Genomic DNA, 19,745 nt, shown 5'->3' with positions numbered 1-19,745 from the left:
GACTTTAGGAATTGGTTACCAAAGGCAGCAGCCTTCCATTGTTGTCTATGACATTCTGCGACTATAAAGTGACCTCTACCTGTTGCTGTGGCACTGTGGAATCTAGAACACAGAGATTCTCAGTAATCCACAGAGGATGAGGTGGTGTTGACAGCAGCCAACTTAATTAAGTGCTGGCTGGCTGTTCTCCTTCTGTCCCTAGGTTAGAGAAAATTTCTATGGGCTTTTTTTTTTTTTTCCTTTTCTTCCTCCTTTCAGTTCCTTTGGAGCTAGTGTTCAAAGACTTTTCTCTGGTCAGGACTTTCATAAACCCAACAGTGCCACCTATAATGTGTGGTTATGAAATAGAGCCACTTCCTTGGTTGTACAGATTGCTCAAAACCGACACACACCCCAGCTCAAAGAGCTTCTATATGTGATTTCGTGTGTACTAAGCTATTACTACCCCTTCACTAGCCAAAAAAGGCTCGTTTAATTCTCTCCCTAATAGACAAGTGCTTCGTTAATGTTGTTGATAAGTTAGTCATTTTATTCATTCTCTTTTTTTTTAAACTTTATTTATTTTTTGATTGATTGGTTTGGGGGCCACACCCGGCGATGCTCAGGGGTTATGCCTGACCCTGCTTTCAGAAATTGCTTCTGGCAGGCTGGGATGCCGGGAATCGCAGCAGGTCTTTTCCTGGTTGGCCACATGCAAGGCAAATAAATGCCCCACCATTGTGCTATCTCTGCGGCCCCTTATTCATTCTCACTAAGTGCCAATGGGCTGAGCCTGGGCTCCAGTAGTGACAGTCTCATTCCTGTTCCTCTAGCTCTCTGGTGAGGTGGGACAGGTAGTTAGATAATTTCAATGATCACGAGATAATAGTTTTTCTAAGGCAAAGACTAATATCATAATATAATTACCAACTTTTCAGTTTTTTAAATATTGTATAAAAAGCTGGGAGAGGAGCCGGAGTGGTGACGCAGAGCTGTAAGGTGTCTGCCTTGCTGGTGCTAGCCTAGGACGGACTGCGGTTTGATCCCCCAGCATCCCATATGGTCCTCCAAGCCAGGAGTGATTTCTGAGTGCATAGCCAGGAGTAACCCCTGATTGTCACTGAGTGTGGCCCAACAAAACAAAAACAAAAAGCTGGGAGAGAGGGTATGGCATTTGCCTGGCATTCAGCTGACCCAGGACAGATTGTGGTTCAATCCCTGGCATCCCATCTGGTCCCCCAAAGCCAGGAGAAATTTCTGAGTGTATAGCCAGAAGTAACCCCTGAGTGTCACCGACTGTGGCCCAAAAACAAAACAAAAAGCTGGGAGAGAAAGCTCAAGTGGTGGAACACATATAGAGTTCACAAGCCAACACCAAATTACCCCCCAGCCAGCATTACAGGGTTTGAACTTTATGCCCCACCTACCCAGTCCCACTTTAGCTCCAATACCACCAAAGGTTTGGTTTCCATTTAAAGGAGAAAAAAATGGGGCTAGAGAGATCGGAAAGAGGGTAGGGCACTTGCCTTGCAAGGAATGTATCCTCTGCATTCCATGTGATTCCTTAAATTTGCCAGGAGTTGTCCCTGAACACAGAGCAGGAGTAAGCCCGAGCACTACCAGCTATGATCTCAGAACAAAGCAATAAAGAAAAGAAAAAAATATAACAATTAATAAATAAATGATATTATATACATGTATTAAATAAATAAATATATTAAGTAATAATATACAATAGCCCTTTAAGTTGGGGGAGATAGGGACTGACTTACTGAGTTATTTTCTCCATTAAAATGTTTGAAATTTTACATGATTTTTTATCATCAGCCAGAATAATCATGTAAATGTTGGACTGGTCTATGAAGCAAGTTCCTTCTCTAGCCAAGTTCTTAGTATGCAAATATGCATATCTTGTAGCTCCTTTTAAGTTTGTTATTTTAACTTTCCATACACTTTCCCTGGGAGCATGGGGGAAGTGTTCTTGCCAAATATGGAATTATTAATATATAATAAGATAAAGTTGTAACCCTGATGCTTCATGCTCACTTTTTCTTTGAGAAATATTTTCCCTGATTTTTTTTTCTCTTTCTGTTTCTTAACAACTAACTTTCAGAACCTTTCTTAACAACTTACTTCCAGAACCACACTCCCATTTGCAGTTCCATTTCCACAGCCTTATATTCCATTTTCTTGTCTAACGTGTCTAGTCTAATTCTCATTGATCTGGGATAAATTTGCTTTTAGGCCCTTTAAAAGGTCTTTTCTAAGTTGAGGACTAAGTTTTCTCACTTTTTTTGTTTATGGTTGACCCAGTTGGCTACCGTTTGGCAACAAAGCGTTCAGAAGTAATACCTAGATTCATCACTGAACCTCCCCTGCCATGGAAGATCAGGTCTTCAGTGCCAGTGGAGAGGCAAAGCCTCAGCCAGGATTGTTTGTGAGAACTCAACTATTCCATTGAGAACTTGATCCAGGGCCAAAGAGATAGCATGGAGGTGAGGCATTTGCCTTGCATGCAGAAGGACGGTGGTTTGAATTCTGGCATCCCATATGGTCCCCCGAGCCTGCCAGGAGTGATTTCTGAGCATAGAGCCAGGAGTAACCCCTGAGCGCTGCCAGGTGTGACCCAAAAACCAAAAAATAAATAAATAAATAAATAAATAAATAAATAAATAAATAAATAAATAGAACTTGATCCACATGGTCCAAGGTCTCCTCATCACTCATATCCTGGATATGAGTGGAAATCCCCCCCCAAACATCTTTCCCTCTTGTATTGTTGGGATTTCAAAGCATTGATGTGCAGTGGGGTAAACTGGGGAGTCCCCAGCACAATTATCTCCTGAGGCTGTCTTCTTTCTTGGGGATTGCTTCCTTCCACAAAGGAAAAAGTGAATTCTTCTGCTCTTCTGAAGCCTGACTAAAGTGGAAGTAGGTTGATGGTTTCCTTTTGGGGGGGGGGGGCGCAGAAGGGAAGATGCACCCTGCTGCTCAGGCTTTACTCTATATATCTGTGTTCAAGGAACATTCTTGACAGGGCTCATTGTCTACACTTTGTATTACCTCCCTGGACTTTATGTTTGTTTTAAAAATCATCATCTGTGGTTGCCTGAAAAGGGAATGACCACCCCCACTACCTCTCCCTACAAAGCAGACTTGTCAGGTTCCTGCACTTTTTGTTTGTTTGTTTGTTTGTTTGTTGGGTCACATGCAGTTGCTCAGAGGTTACTCCTGGCTCTGCTCTCAGAAATTCTCCTGGCAGGCTCAGGGGACCATATGGGATGCCAGGAATCGAATCTGGGTCTGTTCAGGTTGGGTTGCATGCAAGGCAAATGCCCTACTACTGTGCTAGCACATTGGCTCCTGTCTTGCTCAATTTAGATGGGTGACAGGACAGATAGACAAATGGATGAGCAGAGACTCTGCCTTAGGAGAACCATTTTACACATCTGTAATAATCAACTTCAACTGAGGAAAAAAATATTAGAACACAAAAATAGGCACACCAAAGCTCTTTCTTTCTTTCTTTCTTTCTTTCTTTCTTTCTTTCTTTCTTTCTTTCTTTCTTTCTTTCTTTCTTTCTTTCTTTCTTTCTTTCTTTCTTTCTTTCTTTCTTTCTTCCTTCCTTCCTTCCTTCCTTCCTTCCTTCCTTCCTTCCTTCCTTCCTTCCTTCCTTCCTTCCTTCCTTCCTTCCTTCCTTCCTTCCTTCCTTCCTTCCTTCCTTCCTTCCTTCCTTCCTTCCTTTCTTTCTTTCTTTCTTTCTTTCTTTCTTTCTTTCTTTCTGCATTTTCTTCTTCTGGGACCACTCTTTTTATTTTAGTTCTAACTCTTTGCTTCAGATACATCTCACTTCAAGTAAGAAAATAAGCAGCATTGCAAAAGCTCTGATGGCCTTTAGTGGAAATGTTTTCTTATATTATTATTGTCATCAGCATATACATATTCAAAAGTTACTTCAATGTCCATATAGCATAAGAGAATTATGTTTCACTCCTTGGAAATATGATCTTTGGATTCCCTATAGTTTCAATTATCAGATGAATGAAGAATAGATGAAAATTGTGTTCACTCTCTTTATGATAAAATGCAAACATCTATAATAAAATATGTGGTCTAAAATCCCTTTGGGAAAGAAAAATGCCTGACATAAAAATGGTTACCATGGGGCATGAGTGATAGTGCAGTGGTAGGGTGTTTATCTTGCTCGTAGCTGACCCAGGACAGACCTGGGTTTGATTTTTGGCATTCGATATGGTCCCCCAAGCCAGGATCAATTTCTGAACACAGAACCAGAAGTAACCCCTGAGCATCACCGGGTGTGGCTCAAAAATAAACAAACATACAAAAATGGTTATCATATGGGGGCCAGGGGCCAAGTGGTCTCAGATGCATTTGTGGAGAGAAAAAAAGGACAGAACTAAATATCCAAGCCAAAGTTAACAACAGTAGAAGCAAGAGACTAAACCTTAACAATCTAAAATGGGCCTGTTATACTGTCAGTTCTTGTGGGCAGATGGTCGCGGTATAGGATGCACTCTGGGTCCATTGGTGAAGGGAAGTTGACACTGATAATGGAAATGGACCTGATTCACTGAAATTCTTGTTTTGTTTTGTTTGGGCCACAACTGGTCACACTCAGGAGTTACTCCTGGTTCTGTGCTCAGAAATCGCTTCTGGCTCAGGAGACCATATGGGACGCCGGGGATCAAACCGCAGTCTGTCCTGGTTCAGCCATGTGCTAGGCAAATATCCTACCACTGCGCCATGGCTCCGGCCCCATGTATATCAGAAATTCTCTACTTAAATGGGCCTGTTATACTGCAGTCCAGGGTGCAAAGGGTGGTGGTACAGGATGCATTCTGGGATCATTGGTGGAGAGAGGTTGACACTGGCAGTGGGAATGGCCCTGACTCACTGTATATCTTAAATTCAACTAAGAAGGCCTTTGTAGATCATAATGGTTTCAATAAAATAAAATAAAATAAAAGTTATAATGAACAAGCAATAAGATTTACCGTTTTGGCCAGGCAGATAGAACAGAGGTTTGTGCTCTAATGACCAAACTTTGAATTACTATAATGTTTATTGTCTACTGACCCTTGATTATTCCAGGGAATAATCCTAAGGGCATAGTTATGAATAGCCTCTGGGGACCACTGGGTGTAGGCCCTCATGAAAAAAGTGGATTCTGGGGCCGAAGCTATAGCACAGCAGTAGGGCTTTTACCATGCACGTGGCTGTCCAGGACAAACCTGGGTTCGATTCCCAGTGTCCTATATGATCCCCCAAACTAGGAGCGATTTCTGAGCACAGAGCCAGAAGTTACCCCTAAGCATCACAGAGTGTGGCCCCAAAACAAAACAAAACAAAAAAGTGTATTCTATTTATAGTTTAAAAATTCTTATCCCTGGGCCTGGAGAGATAGCACAGCGGCGTTTGCCTTGCAAGCAGCCGATCCAGGACCAAAGGTGGTTGGTTCGAATCCCGGCGTCCCATATGGTTCCCCATGCCTGCCAGGAGCTATTTCTGAGCAGACAGCCAGGAGTAACCCCTGAGCACCGCCGGGTGTGGCCCAAAAACCAAATAAATAAATAAAATAAAATAAAATTCTTATCCCTCAAATATATATGAGGCCAGACACCTTAGTGTTATAATTGGAGGAGAGAGTGGGCCAGACCTAGTAATGCTTAGCTTATTCTAAGCTCTATGTTCAGGGATCATTCCTTGTGGTGCTTAGGGACCATAGAGAATGGTGGGGATTGAATTTGGGTCAGCTACATGCAAAGTGATCTTTGTGGCATTTCTGTATAAATGCTTATATTTATTATTTTATATATATCATATACATTATATTTATATTTACTATTTTTTACTTTTCCTTTTAAAAACTATTCATTTCCTTTAATAATTTAGAATTCTTTTTTTTTTTTTTTTTTTTTTTTTTTTTTTTTTTTTTTTTTTTTTTTTTTTTTTTGGTTTTTGGGCCACACCCGTTTGATGCTCAGGGGTTACTCCTGGCTATGTGCTCAGAAATCGCCCCTGGCTTGGGGGGACCATATGGGACGCCGGGGGATCGAACCGCGGTCCTTCCTTGGCTAGCGCTTGCAAGGCAGACACCTTACCTCCAGCGCCACCTACCCGGCCCCGATAATTTAGAATTCTTATTTTTATTAAAATTAATTAAAATTATTAATTACATAATTAAATTATCAATAGAAATTAATTAATTAAAATTATGACTTTCCTTTAATAATTTAAAAATTATTAATTTTTTTGCTATGGCCACACCTGGCTAGGCTCAGGGCTTTCTCGTGGCTCTGTTTTCAGGGGTCACTCCTGAAGGTATTGTGCAAAAGATTGAACAAGTGATTTCACTACTATTCTAGCTGCTCACCTCTTCCCCGTTTTCCTTTTTTCATTTTCTAACTGGGAATCAGAGTGGAGGATATCCGTGCTGTTTTGTGTCTTTGTATATATGTTCTTGTTTGCTTGCTGGGAGGAGGAAGATTGGAGAACAATTTTCTATTTATTGATCCCTTTAACCAGAGTATAAAGGGCCCTTATTTCTTTACTTCAAGTCAGAGGCTCTATTTCTTCCATTTCCCTCAGCATCATGAATCATGATTACAGCAAAATTTGTATCAAATTAAAACATCCAACAGGAACATGTAACCTGTAACAAACATTAGTTTCATTGTACTGTCTCAGTAAAGCTTACCTGGGCTGGTGTTCTGAGATGCATTGCTTTTAGGCAACCTGTTCATAATCCCAACTGTATTTTTCAGATATTTTTCTGTCATCTCCTCCGTACAATAGATCTCTTTTTCTGGTGAGTTGGCTGAGCAGATATTTTGCAGGAAAGGAAATTCTAGTAAGTCAATACCTGAGATGTTGTCTACTTTCTGTGGCCATCTGGGACAGGCATGTTCAAATAACTATGAAACAGCATTTCACACTTATCAGATGAACAAACAACAAACAATCTAGCAGTATTAGTGTGATGAAAATGAGAGGGAAGAACTGCCCCATATAGAGGACAACTTGGTATCATCTAGTAAGGTGAAAACCCAGTTTTTTTGTTTTGTTTTGTTTAGGTTTGGTTTTTGGTTCACACCCAGCAGCACTCAGGGGTTCCTCCTGGCTCTACACTCAGAAATCACTCCTGCAGGCTCGGGGAACCATATGGGATGCCGGGATTTGAACCACCGACCTTCTGCGTGCAAGGCAAACGCCTTAACTCCATGCTATTTCTCTGCTCCCAGAAAACCCAGTTTTGAACTCCTAGTTTATTATGCTAGGCAGTATCTCTTGAACATGCTTGCATAGGGAGCTATGTAGAGGATATTTATTGTAGCACTATTATAATAACAAAACTAATAATAACCTCAAAGATTCTCACAGAGGAGCTAGGATACTAAAATGTAGTAGGAATTTAATGTACCCTGACAGTTATAATAAGCAAATCCAATCTATGCACAGCTATTTAATCTTTAAAATACAAATTAAAAAAAATAAAAGATTTTTAAAAAATTAAAAAGTGACCTACAATTTATATAATGTGATATATACTTTGATTTCAAAATTGAAAAACATGCAATTTACATACTTTTTTGGGGGGAATGGCCTTGGGCCACACCCGGTGATGCTTATACTACTCCTGGCTATGAGCTCAGAAAAGTGGAATAGGGATGGAGGGAGGACAACATTGGTGGTGGGAATATCCCTGATTCAATGTCACTATGAACCTAAAAAATTACTGTGAAAGATTTGTAATCCACTTTGGTCAAAATAAAATTAAAAAATATTATATTACAAAACAAAACAAATCACACAAGCAACAAAAAAGAGATGTTTAGTTGGAGCAAATCTTAGCTCCCAGACATAGCTGTCAGCCATGTCAACACCTTTAGACAATGGCCTGAAGCTCCCATCTCCTGAGAGGTCTTTGAGAGTGGGGGAAACTTCAGGGAGCATTCCTCCACCAATTTACGTGATTGAGCCACCAGAGGTCAGATATCTTAGCTACTCTTGCCCCCAGTGCTCCCCCAGGAAAGCTTTCTTAGTCCATAGACAAGCACTGCCCCCTGGCGTAAAAGTGAGATAGTTGCAAAATTCTTAGCCCCTCCAATTTCCATTGACAGAGCAAAACATAGAAGATGAGGTTTAGTTGGCATTATATCATTATTATATATCATGGTATATGTTTTATATTTATGACCTGGAGATTTTCAGAAACCCAGTTGAGTGCCTCAGCACTAAGTCGGAGATTGCCTTAGGAGAAAGAGCCATCATATCTAAAGACAACAGAAAAACAGTTCAGGAGTCTCCACTGGGAGAGTCCTTGACCGAAAGTGTCAACAGATACTAACATATGCTTTTCTTGGCATATTGTAGTCCTCACCAAAGAGTATAAAGTCACTGTAAGGACAATAACAGAAAAATAATCACTAGGACGTCTTACTACCCTAAAGAAAAAAGACATGTTCACATTTGAGTGGATAGTTTTGCAGATTGTTTATCACACGGGTAGTGCATTAGGGGTGGGGCAGGGATTTATATTTGCTTTTGATTTTCTTTTGTTTTGCTTTTATTGACCCCACCTGGCAGTGATCAAAGGTTACTCTTGGCTCTACACCCAGGAATCGTTCTTGGTGGAGCTTGAGGGACCATATGGGATAGCAGAGATCGAGCCTAAGTTGGCTGCATGCAAGGCAATTGCTTTACCCACTGTATCCCCTCTTTGGCCTCTATTTCTATTGACTTTCGTCTTAATCTTGTGTCTGCCTAGAAATGTTCATGAATAAGTAGTTGTATATTTGTTTATATAATTGTGTATGTGATGTTATACTATAGCTCTTGCTTTAATATAGACTGTCCCTGATATATAGCCTGTCCCTAATATAGATTGTCAGTTCTCTGTGATTGCAACTAATGTGTAGTGTTTTGGTTTCTGACATTCCATTTTGGTTATTTTGAGTCCTGGCCTTTACTTCTTTCAGGTAATTGCTTTCGTCTCTGTCACTTTCCCCAATTCCTACTCTATTATTATTCTCCTCAGCCACTCTGTACCCACTTTATGAACTGGAGGTCTCTATTGCATCTATACTTACCCTCTGTATATTACTGTTTATTGAATATGATGCAAACTACCATCTTCTTTTTTTTTCAGTACTAATTTTCAGCCTCACCCATCATTATGTTTCTTCACTGTGTCCAAAAGGAAGACATATACTTCTCTCCTCTCATCAAGGATTGCTCCTTTATTTTCTTGTTTATTTTCTTAGTCCAAATGATTTTTATTTGCCCACCTTTCTGCATTCCTTTATGCCCCAAAGACTGACTTGCATGATAAGATTGAGGTATTATATAGGAATAGTATTCAAGAGTATTTGTTACTCATAAAGAGGCTAGTTATTTTTTCCTTTTTTTGATATTTAAAAAATTTTATGATATCTTTATCTAAGCACCATGATTACAAACATATTTGTAGTTGATTTCAGTCATAAAAAGAACACCCCCTTCGCCAGTGCAACCTTCCCACCACCAATGTCCCCCATTTCCCTCCCTCCATCCTGCCTGTTTTCAAAACAGACATTCTATTTCTCTCACTACCATTGTCATGATAGCCGTTTGTGTAATTATTTCTCTAACTGCACTCTTTGTGATAAGCTTCATATTGTGAACTAGTTCTTCCAGCCTTCATCTGTTTTGTCTCTGGGTATTATTACAATAATATCTTTTATTTTTTCTTAAATGCCATAGATGAGTGAGACTATTCTGTGTCTCTATCTCTCCCTCTGACTTATTTCACTCAGCAAAATAGTTTACAGGTCCATCCATGTGTAGGAAAATTTCATGACTTCATTTTTCCTGACGGTTGCATAGTATTCCATTGTGTATATGTACCATGGTTTCTTATTTTCTTTTCAATTTTTCTGTAAACTTGTTTAAAATGAAAATTTCAGGGCCAGCACATACAGTGGATAAGGCACTTGCCTTGCACTTAAATAACAAAGATTTGTTTTCAGCACTGCATCTGGTTCCTGAAGTACCACCAGAATTAAGCCTTGAATTCTGCTGAGTGTTGTCCCAAAACAAAAAAGAAACAGGAAGTCAATAACTTGGTAGAAATCTATCTGTTTAGAATCAGATGTTTCCATTGTATTTATTATTCATTTAAAAATGTTTTCTTGTTTGTCTTTTGGGCCAAACTTGTCTGTGTTCAGGGTTGGTTGTTTTGTTCTTGTTCTTTTTATTTCTGGCTCTGTGCTCAGGTATCACTCCTGGCTGAGCTCAGGGGACATATTTGGTGTTTGATTGAATGATTGAATCTGGGTTGGCCATGTGTAAGGCAAGCATCTGATCCCCCATACTTTCTCTCTGGTCCCTAAAACCATTTTTTTAAATTTTAAATCCTTTTGAATGAACTATAGAGACTATCAAACTCACATGCATTTTCTTCCAGATTTTATAAATACCTATATTTGACTGTATATTTTAAAGTTGTATCGGGTCAGCAAGAAAAGCAACAAACCGAAATCTTTGGATGGAGCTATATGTATGTGTAAGGTTTATCATTTACATGCCTATAGTTTTACCTGCTGTATTTATTATGCCTCTAGTACCTGTTTATCATACTTTTAAAATAATTTAAAAGCTTTCTCTCTCTCTCTCTCTCTCTCTCTCTCTCTCTTGCTTTTTGGGCCACACCCGGCGTTGCACAGGGGTCACTCCTGGCTGTCTGCTCAGAAATAGCTCCTGGCAGGCACGGGGGACCATATGGGACACCGGGATTTGAACCAACCGCCTTTGGTCCTAGATCGGCTGCTTGCAAGGCAAACGCCGCTGTGCTATCTCTCCGGGCCCTCTCTCTCTCTTTTTTTTAACCTTACTCCCAGCTCTGTGTTCCAGGGTGAGTCTTGGTGGTACTTAGGGGTGGTGCCAGGAATTGAACCTAGGTCTCCCACATGTGATCTTGCGATTTAAACTATCTCCCTAGTCCCACTGTTACTTTTCTATTTTTATTTCTACTTTTTGGAATGGAGGGTTTGGACTAAGCTCCTGGTCCTCAGGGGATACTCCAAGCTCTGTGCTCAGGAATGATACCCCTTCGAGACCACATGTGGTACCAGGATTCATCAAGGTTGGCTGCCTACACCTTACCTTCTGATCTATCTCTCTGTCCCACTGCTGGTGATTTTAATAGGTCCATCTGGAAGGTCTCAACTATACTGATAGAACATTTTATTTCTCTGTAGATTTAAGTTAAACATTTTAATCAATCTAAAATCATACAATTAAGTAAATAACAACATACAGAAGATAGGCATGTCTAAAATTCTGGAAAGGAACTCTTAGATGACTCATATGAGAAAAGCTGACACTCTAATACTTCCTCACAGACCCCCAAAATTTGGGGTTTTGGGGGGTGTTATTTGTTTTTTTTTTTCCTGTGATTGATTGGGCTCTTTCTTAGTCCTAAAATTTTCCTTTCCAAATATTTTGATAGGGATGTGCATAGGATCTGGGGATCATCCCAAGCAAAGCTCCATTGTCGTAAGTAGGGTAACCAACCAGCTGTGATGCTTGGAGGACCATCTGGTCTACTCTCAATTGGACTCAGGTAATTGTGGGGTCCTAGAGATTGAACCTAGGACTTCATACCTAAAACTTGTGCTCTACAAATGAGCCACATCCCTACTATGTGATATGAACACATATGGGTGGAAAGAGAAAGTTGGAAAGTGTAGGAAAGGATGACTGGGGCCCTTGATGTATGGAAGCAGCAAGGACTTCATGAGAGTTTGTAAGAAATGGTGAATCAGGGATTGGAGAGAGAGTATAGTGGGTAAGGTGCTTGCCTTATACATGTGTGATCTGGGTTTGGATCCTACCACCCTATATGGTTTCTTCGATTCCCACCAGGAGTGTTCTTGAGTTCAAAGTCAGAGTAAGCCCTGACCACTGCCAGGTGTGATCCCAAAGAAAAACAAAATGGCACCCCTAGGTCAATGGAGACCACATTATGCCTAATGTAGAAGAGGCACTGTTTCATACTATTCATAATCGGTTAGTTATACATTTTATTCTCAGATACCCACACAGCCCATTGGAACCCAGAATAGAATACTTAGTTATGAGTGATTTAAACAAAGATCTACACTACTAGCATCTGTCTTTCTGCAAGAGTACAGTGCAGAGGGGGTTAATTTGCTCAAAGTTTGTACAGAGCTGGAGTTCTGGCTGACTGATTCTGAATCTCCACATTTCTTTGTTTTTCATACTGTGAAAGAATGCGTCATATTTGGGAAATTTAAGAGGCCCAGACAGAAAGTTTGATTGAGGATAAGTTGGCAATTGAGTTTATGTTCCAGACCCAAAAGCTAACAAATTGATCTCATAACCATTTACTGATTTTTGACCAGAAGCATTTTAGGAGAGGAGGGAGACTTTCTATGGCTGAAATATGATTGGAAAGAAAATGAACCGGATTTCAGGGCATGATAGTGTTATGTTCTAAACACAAGAAGTAGGTGCGTAGCATAAGTGAGTCATCCAACAAATATTTTTTTGAAAACCCACTTTGGGCTGTAAACAAGGCTTCTGTATTTGTGTTGTGGTCTGGTTCCCGTGTTGCTTTCATACTGTGAGTTGATTCTGTGAGATAATTGAATGCTAAGTGCCTAGAAGAATCAAATCATCTTTGACATTCCCCCAAATTTTGCCTCTGGTAAAAGTCTCTGATTCCAAATGGGTTCCAAACCTCACCTGGCTTGGCCATTAGTGTTTTTGCATCCCCTTAAATGAGTCTCTGCAGTTGGTTTTTTTCCTTCTTCACAACATCAGACTTCACTTACTATGACTTCACAACACAAAATGGTGTAATGAGATAATTTATGAGAGGTCTTGGGTTTCCTGAGTCTTATAAGAGCTTATATAATGCTTTTTGCAGAGTTACTTTCCAAATCTCTACTTTTCAAAACTTTCAAAAATGCAACCCTATGGTGCATTTTTAGTTATTTTCTAGTTACAAATACATTGAAAGATTGGGAAGGGATGGAATCAAGCCTTCTGTGGATCTAGTTCTCCTTCCCTGGAGGTAGTGCAAGAGAATATAATGATGTGCTTGGGATGTTATTACTGATCTCTGAAGGGAAATGGATGGTGGTTTCTCACTATGGCCTGAGGACCCAGCTGCTGAGAGGTGCAATTCATTAGACAAAATTATGTGAGTATGTGGGTGAATGTGTTTGAGATGGATGTAGAGAAAAAAACAGAAGACAGAGGAAAGAGGGTGGATGTGGGCTGAGTCACAGCTTTAGGGAAGGTGAAAAGAGAAACTGAGGCAAATCACAAAGCTCTCCTTCTGGGTCAAGGTTAGTGCTGAACCATCTTTGACTTTTTTGGCATTATGTGTTTAATTCAGGTGGCTGTAGCATAGAGGACCATTTTGTAGGTGTGAAGCCTTGTCTTGTCCAGGATCTTCACAGACAGACCTCTCCCTCTTGTGGCATTTATTGCATAGTATTGGGGCCATCTGCCTGCTCAGTTTCCCTTTAGCCATGCCAAACCTGTGTGTCTGTATGTCAGAAAAGACTAGAAGGCTGGCACCACCTGGCAGAGTGAGGTTTCTGAGCCTTAGTGCTTAGAATGAGGTTCCTGATTGGACTTTGTGTATGTTGTGTGTGTGTGTGTGTGTGTGTGTGTGTGTGTGTGTGTGTGTGTGTGCATGAGAGAGAGAACAGAGAGGAAGTGAGAAAGAGAGGGAAAGAAAAAAAGAGAAAAGATGAGAAAGTGTTTAATAGCTACAATTCATACTGACAATACTGATTCGTTGTTGCATGAATCCCGGCTTCCCATATGGTCCCCCGTGCCTGCCAGGGGCAATTTCTGAGCGCAGAGCCAGGAGTAACCACTGAGTGATGTCAGGTGTGACCCAAAAACCAAAAACCAAAAATAAAATAAAATAAAATAAAAAAGAAAAGAAAAACAAAAAAGAAAACATAGAATGAATCTATTCCATTGTTCCATAGTGAGACCAAACACAACATCCTCTTTAAGAACCTGATGTCTTTCAATGCCTTTATAGAATAGTGTTCTTATTTTTACATTTTTAAAACATTTTTAATAAAGAACGCTGATTTACAAAATTGCTAATAGTTAAGTTTTAGACATCATGCTCTAGCTCCAATCCTATCAACAGTGTGTCAACTTCCCTTCACTAATGTCCCCATCATTTCTTACCACTCTCTTCCCCTCTGCCTGCCATCTTAACAGATACATTTTAAAGTTTGGTTGTTGTAACATGGATCTCATGTTTTCAGTGTTGTTCACTTCATGGTTCAGATATATAGTTAGAGCGCTCCTCACACATTTCTGATGTACCTAGGCCACTGGCCCCTCTTGCCCCATTCCTCTCCTTTCTTTTTATTTCCTCCCTCAATGTCTTTCCTTCTCTGTCCTTTCCCTTATTGTCTGGGGTCCGAGGGGATGATCTAGGCATTTCCCATTTATTGCATTGCATTCCTTCCTCCAGATCAGTGAGATCATTCTGTTTGTCTGTCTCCTGGCTTACTTCATCCAAGACAATATCTTCTATTTCCATCTAGGTTTGTGGTTGTAGAGCAGATTGTTTTTAAAAGCACGGTCCAATTGTCCTGAGAGATAATACAGGAGTTAAAATTCTGGCTTTGCATGAGGCTCACCTGGTTCAATACTTGGCAGCCCATATGTTCCATCACTAAGTGTCCTCTATCAGTGTGGTTAGGTGTGGCCCAAAACAAAACAAAACAAACAAAAAAGATGTAAAACCAGAGTCTATAATGTGGCCCTGAGTTCTTCCTCAATGTTTTGGTCCATGTGTGACGGTGGGTGACCTTTACATCAGTATCTGCGATGTAGATCAAAATCTCTTGGGAAAGATACAGGGGACTGACTTGACAGGAAGATTGCTGTTGTGTCACTTCCGTGTTTATGACGGCACTCATGAAAATATCAGAACCAGGAACTGATCTTTGGCTGGTGTGTTAGCTTCTGAATGGCCTTTTCAGCTGAGCTGGTTTTTTTTTTTTTTGTTTGCTCTTTCAGCTCTACGTGGCCACAGAGGCCATCCTCATCGCACTGGTGGGGGCCACCCCAGCCTATCAGTGGGACCTGGCTGAGATCCTGTTGAACCAGAGCCTCAGCAACCAGTCAACAGGGGAGGTGCCAACGCTGGGGGACTGGCTCCTGACAGCCAACTTCAGTGAGGTCCACAAGCATGTACACTTCAGCAGCAACTTCACCTCCATCGCCTCCGAGGTAACCCCCTTTCCAGAAGCAGCTCCTTTTCTCCTGCTTACAACAAATGTGCCTTCCCTTAATGCGCCTTAGATTTATGAAGTAGGGCCCAAACTTGAATAGAACTTGTTCTACACTTGGAACCTCTGGAAAAAAAAATGGACTGAACTTTTATGGCTTGGGCTAGAGAGATAGTAAAGGTAGATTAAAGTATTGCTTTCAGGTGGTGACTCTGGCTTGAACCCCAACTTCCCCATACACTCCCCAGAGTGCTACCAGCAGTGATCTCTGATCACAGAGCCAGGAGTAAGCTCTGAGCACTGCTGGATGTGGCCTACCTCCCCCCTTCTTCCCAACCCCACCCAAACTATTTGTGTCTTTAAAAAACATATATATAAACATATAGGGTTGGAGAGATAGCACAGAGAGATAGGGCATTTGCCTTGCATGTGGCCGGCCCAGGAGGGACCTGGTTCAATTCCCAGAATTCCATATGGCTGGAGTGGTGGCACAAGCAGTTGGGTGTTTGCATTGCATGTGCTAACCTAGGACAGACTTCAGTTCAATCTTCCAGCATCCCATATGGTCCCCCAAGTGAGGAGCAATTTCTGAGTGCAGAGCCAGGAGTGACCCTTGAGCACTGCTGGGTGTGGCCCCCAAAACCAACCAATCAATACATAAGTAAAATAAAGTTAAAAAATAAAAATAAAGCACATATATACACACACACAAGCAATCACATTAACACAGAGAAAAGTGACTGACCCATTTGCAGTATCTACCGTTTGGATTTTAAATCTAACATGTGACCACTGAGACTTTGTGAGACTATAGTGTAGGGCCCAAGCTTGTGAAGAAGTGCCTCTTCTCATAGATAAAATGTTGAAATCATCTGTCCTTGGTTGGCTTCCCATAAGCTGACGACATGTCTGCTGCCATTTTGGCAAACCCTTATTACTGTTGTTCAGTAACTATTGAGTGAAGACCACCAGGTCCCTCTGCAGCTCCTATCCCTGACTGCTATGTCAGGTATTGCCCCCCCAAAAAAAACCAACCAGCTGCTCCCCTGCAGCTTTCCTAGTCTGCACATCCACTATATGTGTGCCTATGTCTTATAGGTAATCCTTAGTACTTCACTCTCAGATGCTTGCATTGATTTAGGTCCCAGTTAGCCAGGGACCAGTTAGGAGAGAACCCACCCAGGGCCTGTTGACTATTGCTTGAGAGAGCAAAACAATGTTGATTGAGAAAAGAACTTAAGACAGACTGGAATCTATAAATTTCACAAAGGAAAACAAGGCGGAAGCGGGCAGGATATCTACCTCCGAGGTATCTTCAGTTACTGAAGATATAAATATCTTTTTATACTTATATTTTATTATATACAATATATTATCTTACTATGTATTATACATTTTATATCATATTATCTTAGTGTTATATATGTATATAACACATATGCACATATATGTACATGTAGCATGTATGTGTATTGTACATCATGTGTATATAATTCGCATATATATGTTGTGTATATTATTTATATATTAACATGTATTGTGTGTGTTATATTGTTGTATGTCATATTATACACTTATATACACACATACATGTATAGTATATGTGATGTGTATGTGTTATGTATGTTTTATGTGATACATACATGTGTATTATATATTGTGTGAATATTATATGTGTAAGTACAATATCAAGGAAAAAAAGCAAAATTATACAAATGATATTACCTCAAACTAAAAATGTTTTGTAGGGTGAAAGTAATTAGTGCAAAAATAGACATGAATAGGAGAAATATTGGCATATCATATACCTAGTAGAGGGCTAATATCCATGATACATAAAAAACAAAGCTTCATAATAATAGCACAACACAAATTCAACTCTATCAAAAAGTGGGGAGAAGAATTTCCTCTAAGAAGGTGTATATAAAGAAGGCAAATAGGATATGTAAAAGTGTCCCATCTTAATAAGAAAATGCAAGTCAAAATGACAAAATATTACCTCATACCAGTGAAAATGACCTATACCATAAAGACAAAAAAAACAAAACAGTATTGGTGGGGGAGACACTGGCTCGAATGTCATCTGTTACTATCTCTGCAGTAAATTATATATTTTCTAAGAATAATTGAAAAATAGAACTCCATGTGACCCATTGATTCTACTCAATGGCATTGATCCCAAACCCAGAACTTTTTTTTAAAATATAAATCTTTATTTAAGTACAATCATGTTTGTAGTTGGGTTTCAATGATAAGCATAATACCCCCTTTCGCCAGTGCAAAATTCCCATCAAACCCAGAACTTTAACGAGTAGAGATAAATGCACATCTTTGTTCACTGTAGTGCTATTTACAATTCTGAAAAATGTATGCGTGTGTGTGTGTGTGTGTGTGTGTGTGTGTGTACAAAAAATACTACTCAGCTATAAGGAAAGGTAAAATCTAGACCAGAGAGATAGTACAGTTGTGGTGATAGCGCAATAAAGTTGTACAACATAAGCATAAGCATCAATATGTTACCCCAAAATCTTTGTAATTGGAAATTACTTCCACATGACCAAAATGGAAAGATTAGTATCAAAAGTATTTATCAAGAAATTTTTGTGAAATCAGTCATTATTATCAGATACTTGGCCAATCCGGCATCATTTAATAGTTCCTCTCTAGACCAAATAGATTATAATGGCTGAAGAAATGACTATTTTAACCTCAGACTTTGTTTGTATTTGCCACTTGGCTTCTGCTTTCCCTGTAAGCAAGAGTCCTTTCTTTCTTGCCTCTCAATCTGTCTGTCTGCCTCTCTATTTATCTACTACTTATCATGTAAATAAGTTCATAGATTTATGTTCTTTTGAATTACTTATAACTTGTTATACTCTATTATTATTTAATGCTCACATTAAACTTCATTTTTCAGAGAGAAACTTTTTTGCCAGAGGGAAATTTACCAGAAGAAAACTGTCTTATGTCTTATTTTTTAATTAAAGTTTTTATTTTGAGACAATTAGAGATTAATATGCAGGTACAGGAAATAATACATAGAAATTTCGTGGATTTCTTTAGCCTTGTCTACCTCTGGTAGTATCTTAAAGACCATACTGTAATATCATAGCCACAGATTCTTTCCTCCACCACATGGCTTCCTCATATGTCTGTCATTACTGTACCTTTTCCCCTCCTCTTCCAATTTTTTCCCAAATCTCTGGAGACTATAGATCATCTATCATTTAATCTCACTGTCTCGTGAATGTTAATGTCTCAAGAAGTTGGACTCATTGTACAAGAACTTTATGACACTGACATGTTTCAACGAGCATGATTCTCTGATAGGTTATCTAGGTTTAGTTATATTATTTTACTAAGACTTGGAATTCGAGAGATAATTCCTTTATTTTGTTCTTTTCTAGTTTTAGAATAGCTACTTTGGTTTCTTAGCTTTCCACAAAACTTTGAGTGGGCTAGGGATGTGTTTTAATAGTAAACACATGTTTCCCATGTTGAAGCCTTGTGTTCCATGCCAGCACCACAAATTAAACAACAAAACTTGTAGAACTTTTGCTGTATTTACAAGACATATTTTAAAGACTTATATAAAAATAAGAATAAATGCCCATGTTCGAAGAGAGCTAGGATGTTTATTGTGTTGACATCTTCCAATATGTAAACACTACATATATAGAAGTTCTTTGATTCCAATGTTTTATAGACTTCAGCTTAGAAGTGCTGGGTTTATGTTTTGTTAGTTTGCACATAAATATTTCATTTTTGAATGATTATAAATGATAATGTGTTTTAAAATTTGATATCCACCTGTTCATTGCCAATATTTCAAAATAGAAGTGATTTTATATGCTAATCTTGTCACCTCTGGCCATACTGAAACCCTTATAGTTTTAGGGTTTGCTCTTTTTTTTTAAAAAAGGCTTTGGAAATTTCTGGATAACTGTCAAAAAGAGATAGTTTTCTTTTGCTTTGTTTTCTGGGCCACATTCAATGGTGCTCAGGAATCACTTAGTTTTGTTTTGTTTTGTTTTGTTTTTTGGATCACACCCGGCAGGGCTCAGGCATTACTCCTGCCTCTGTGCTCAGAAGTCACTCCTGGTATGCTCAGGGGACCATACGGGATGCTGGGAATTGAACCACTGACCATCCTGGGTTGGCCATGTGCAAAGCAAACGCCCCACTGCTGTGCTATCTCTCTAGTCTCAAAAATTACTTTTGATTCTATGCTCAGGGACCATAATCAGGGGACCATATATGATGCTGCAGATTGAACCCAAGTCATCTCCAAGCATGTTTGGCACCTTATCCATTATACTTTCTCTTCAGTCTTTCATTTTATTCTTATTTTTCCTTCTTCCTTTTCTTACCATTTTCTTCCTTCAGCTCTTATTATTTCTTCTTCTCACTTTGAGTATTTTTAATTTTTTCCTTCATAGATTCCAGAAGTATTAACTTAGTTTACTG

At 39.5% G+C, this 19,745-nt stretch overlaps 1 protein-coding gene across 1 annotated transcript in view; it reads left to right on the top strand.

Annotated features, from left to right (window-relative positions):
- SLC22A15 (solute carrier family 22 member 15) overlaps positions 1 to 19,745 on the top strand; it is a 91,108-nt gene that overhangs the window by 719 nt on the left and 70,644 nt on the right. The window contains exon 2 of the mRNA XM_049765976.1: positions 15,067 to 15,279. Coding sequence (XP_049621933.1) covers positions 15,067 to 15,279 — 213 coding nt within the window. The remainder of the gene's footprint in view (positions 1 to 15,066; positions 15,280 to 19,745) is intronic.

This window comes from Suncus etruscus, chromosome 19, assembly GCF_024139225.1.
Source record: "Suncus etruscus isolate mSunEtr1 chromosome 19, mSunEtr1.pri.cur, whole genome shotgun sequence".
Taxonomy (NCBI): Eukaryota; Metazoa; Chordata; class Mammalia; order Eulipotyphla; family Soricidae; genus Suncus; species Suncus etruscus.
The sequence above is the reverse complement of the archived record's forward strand: the minus strand, read 5'-3'. Positions and strand labels throughout refer to the sequence as shown.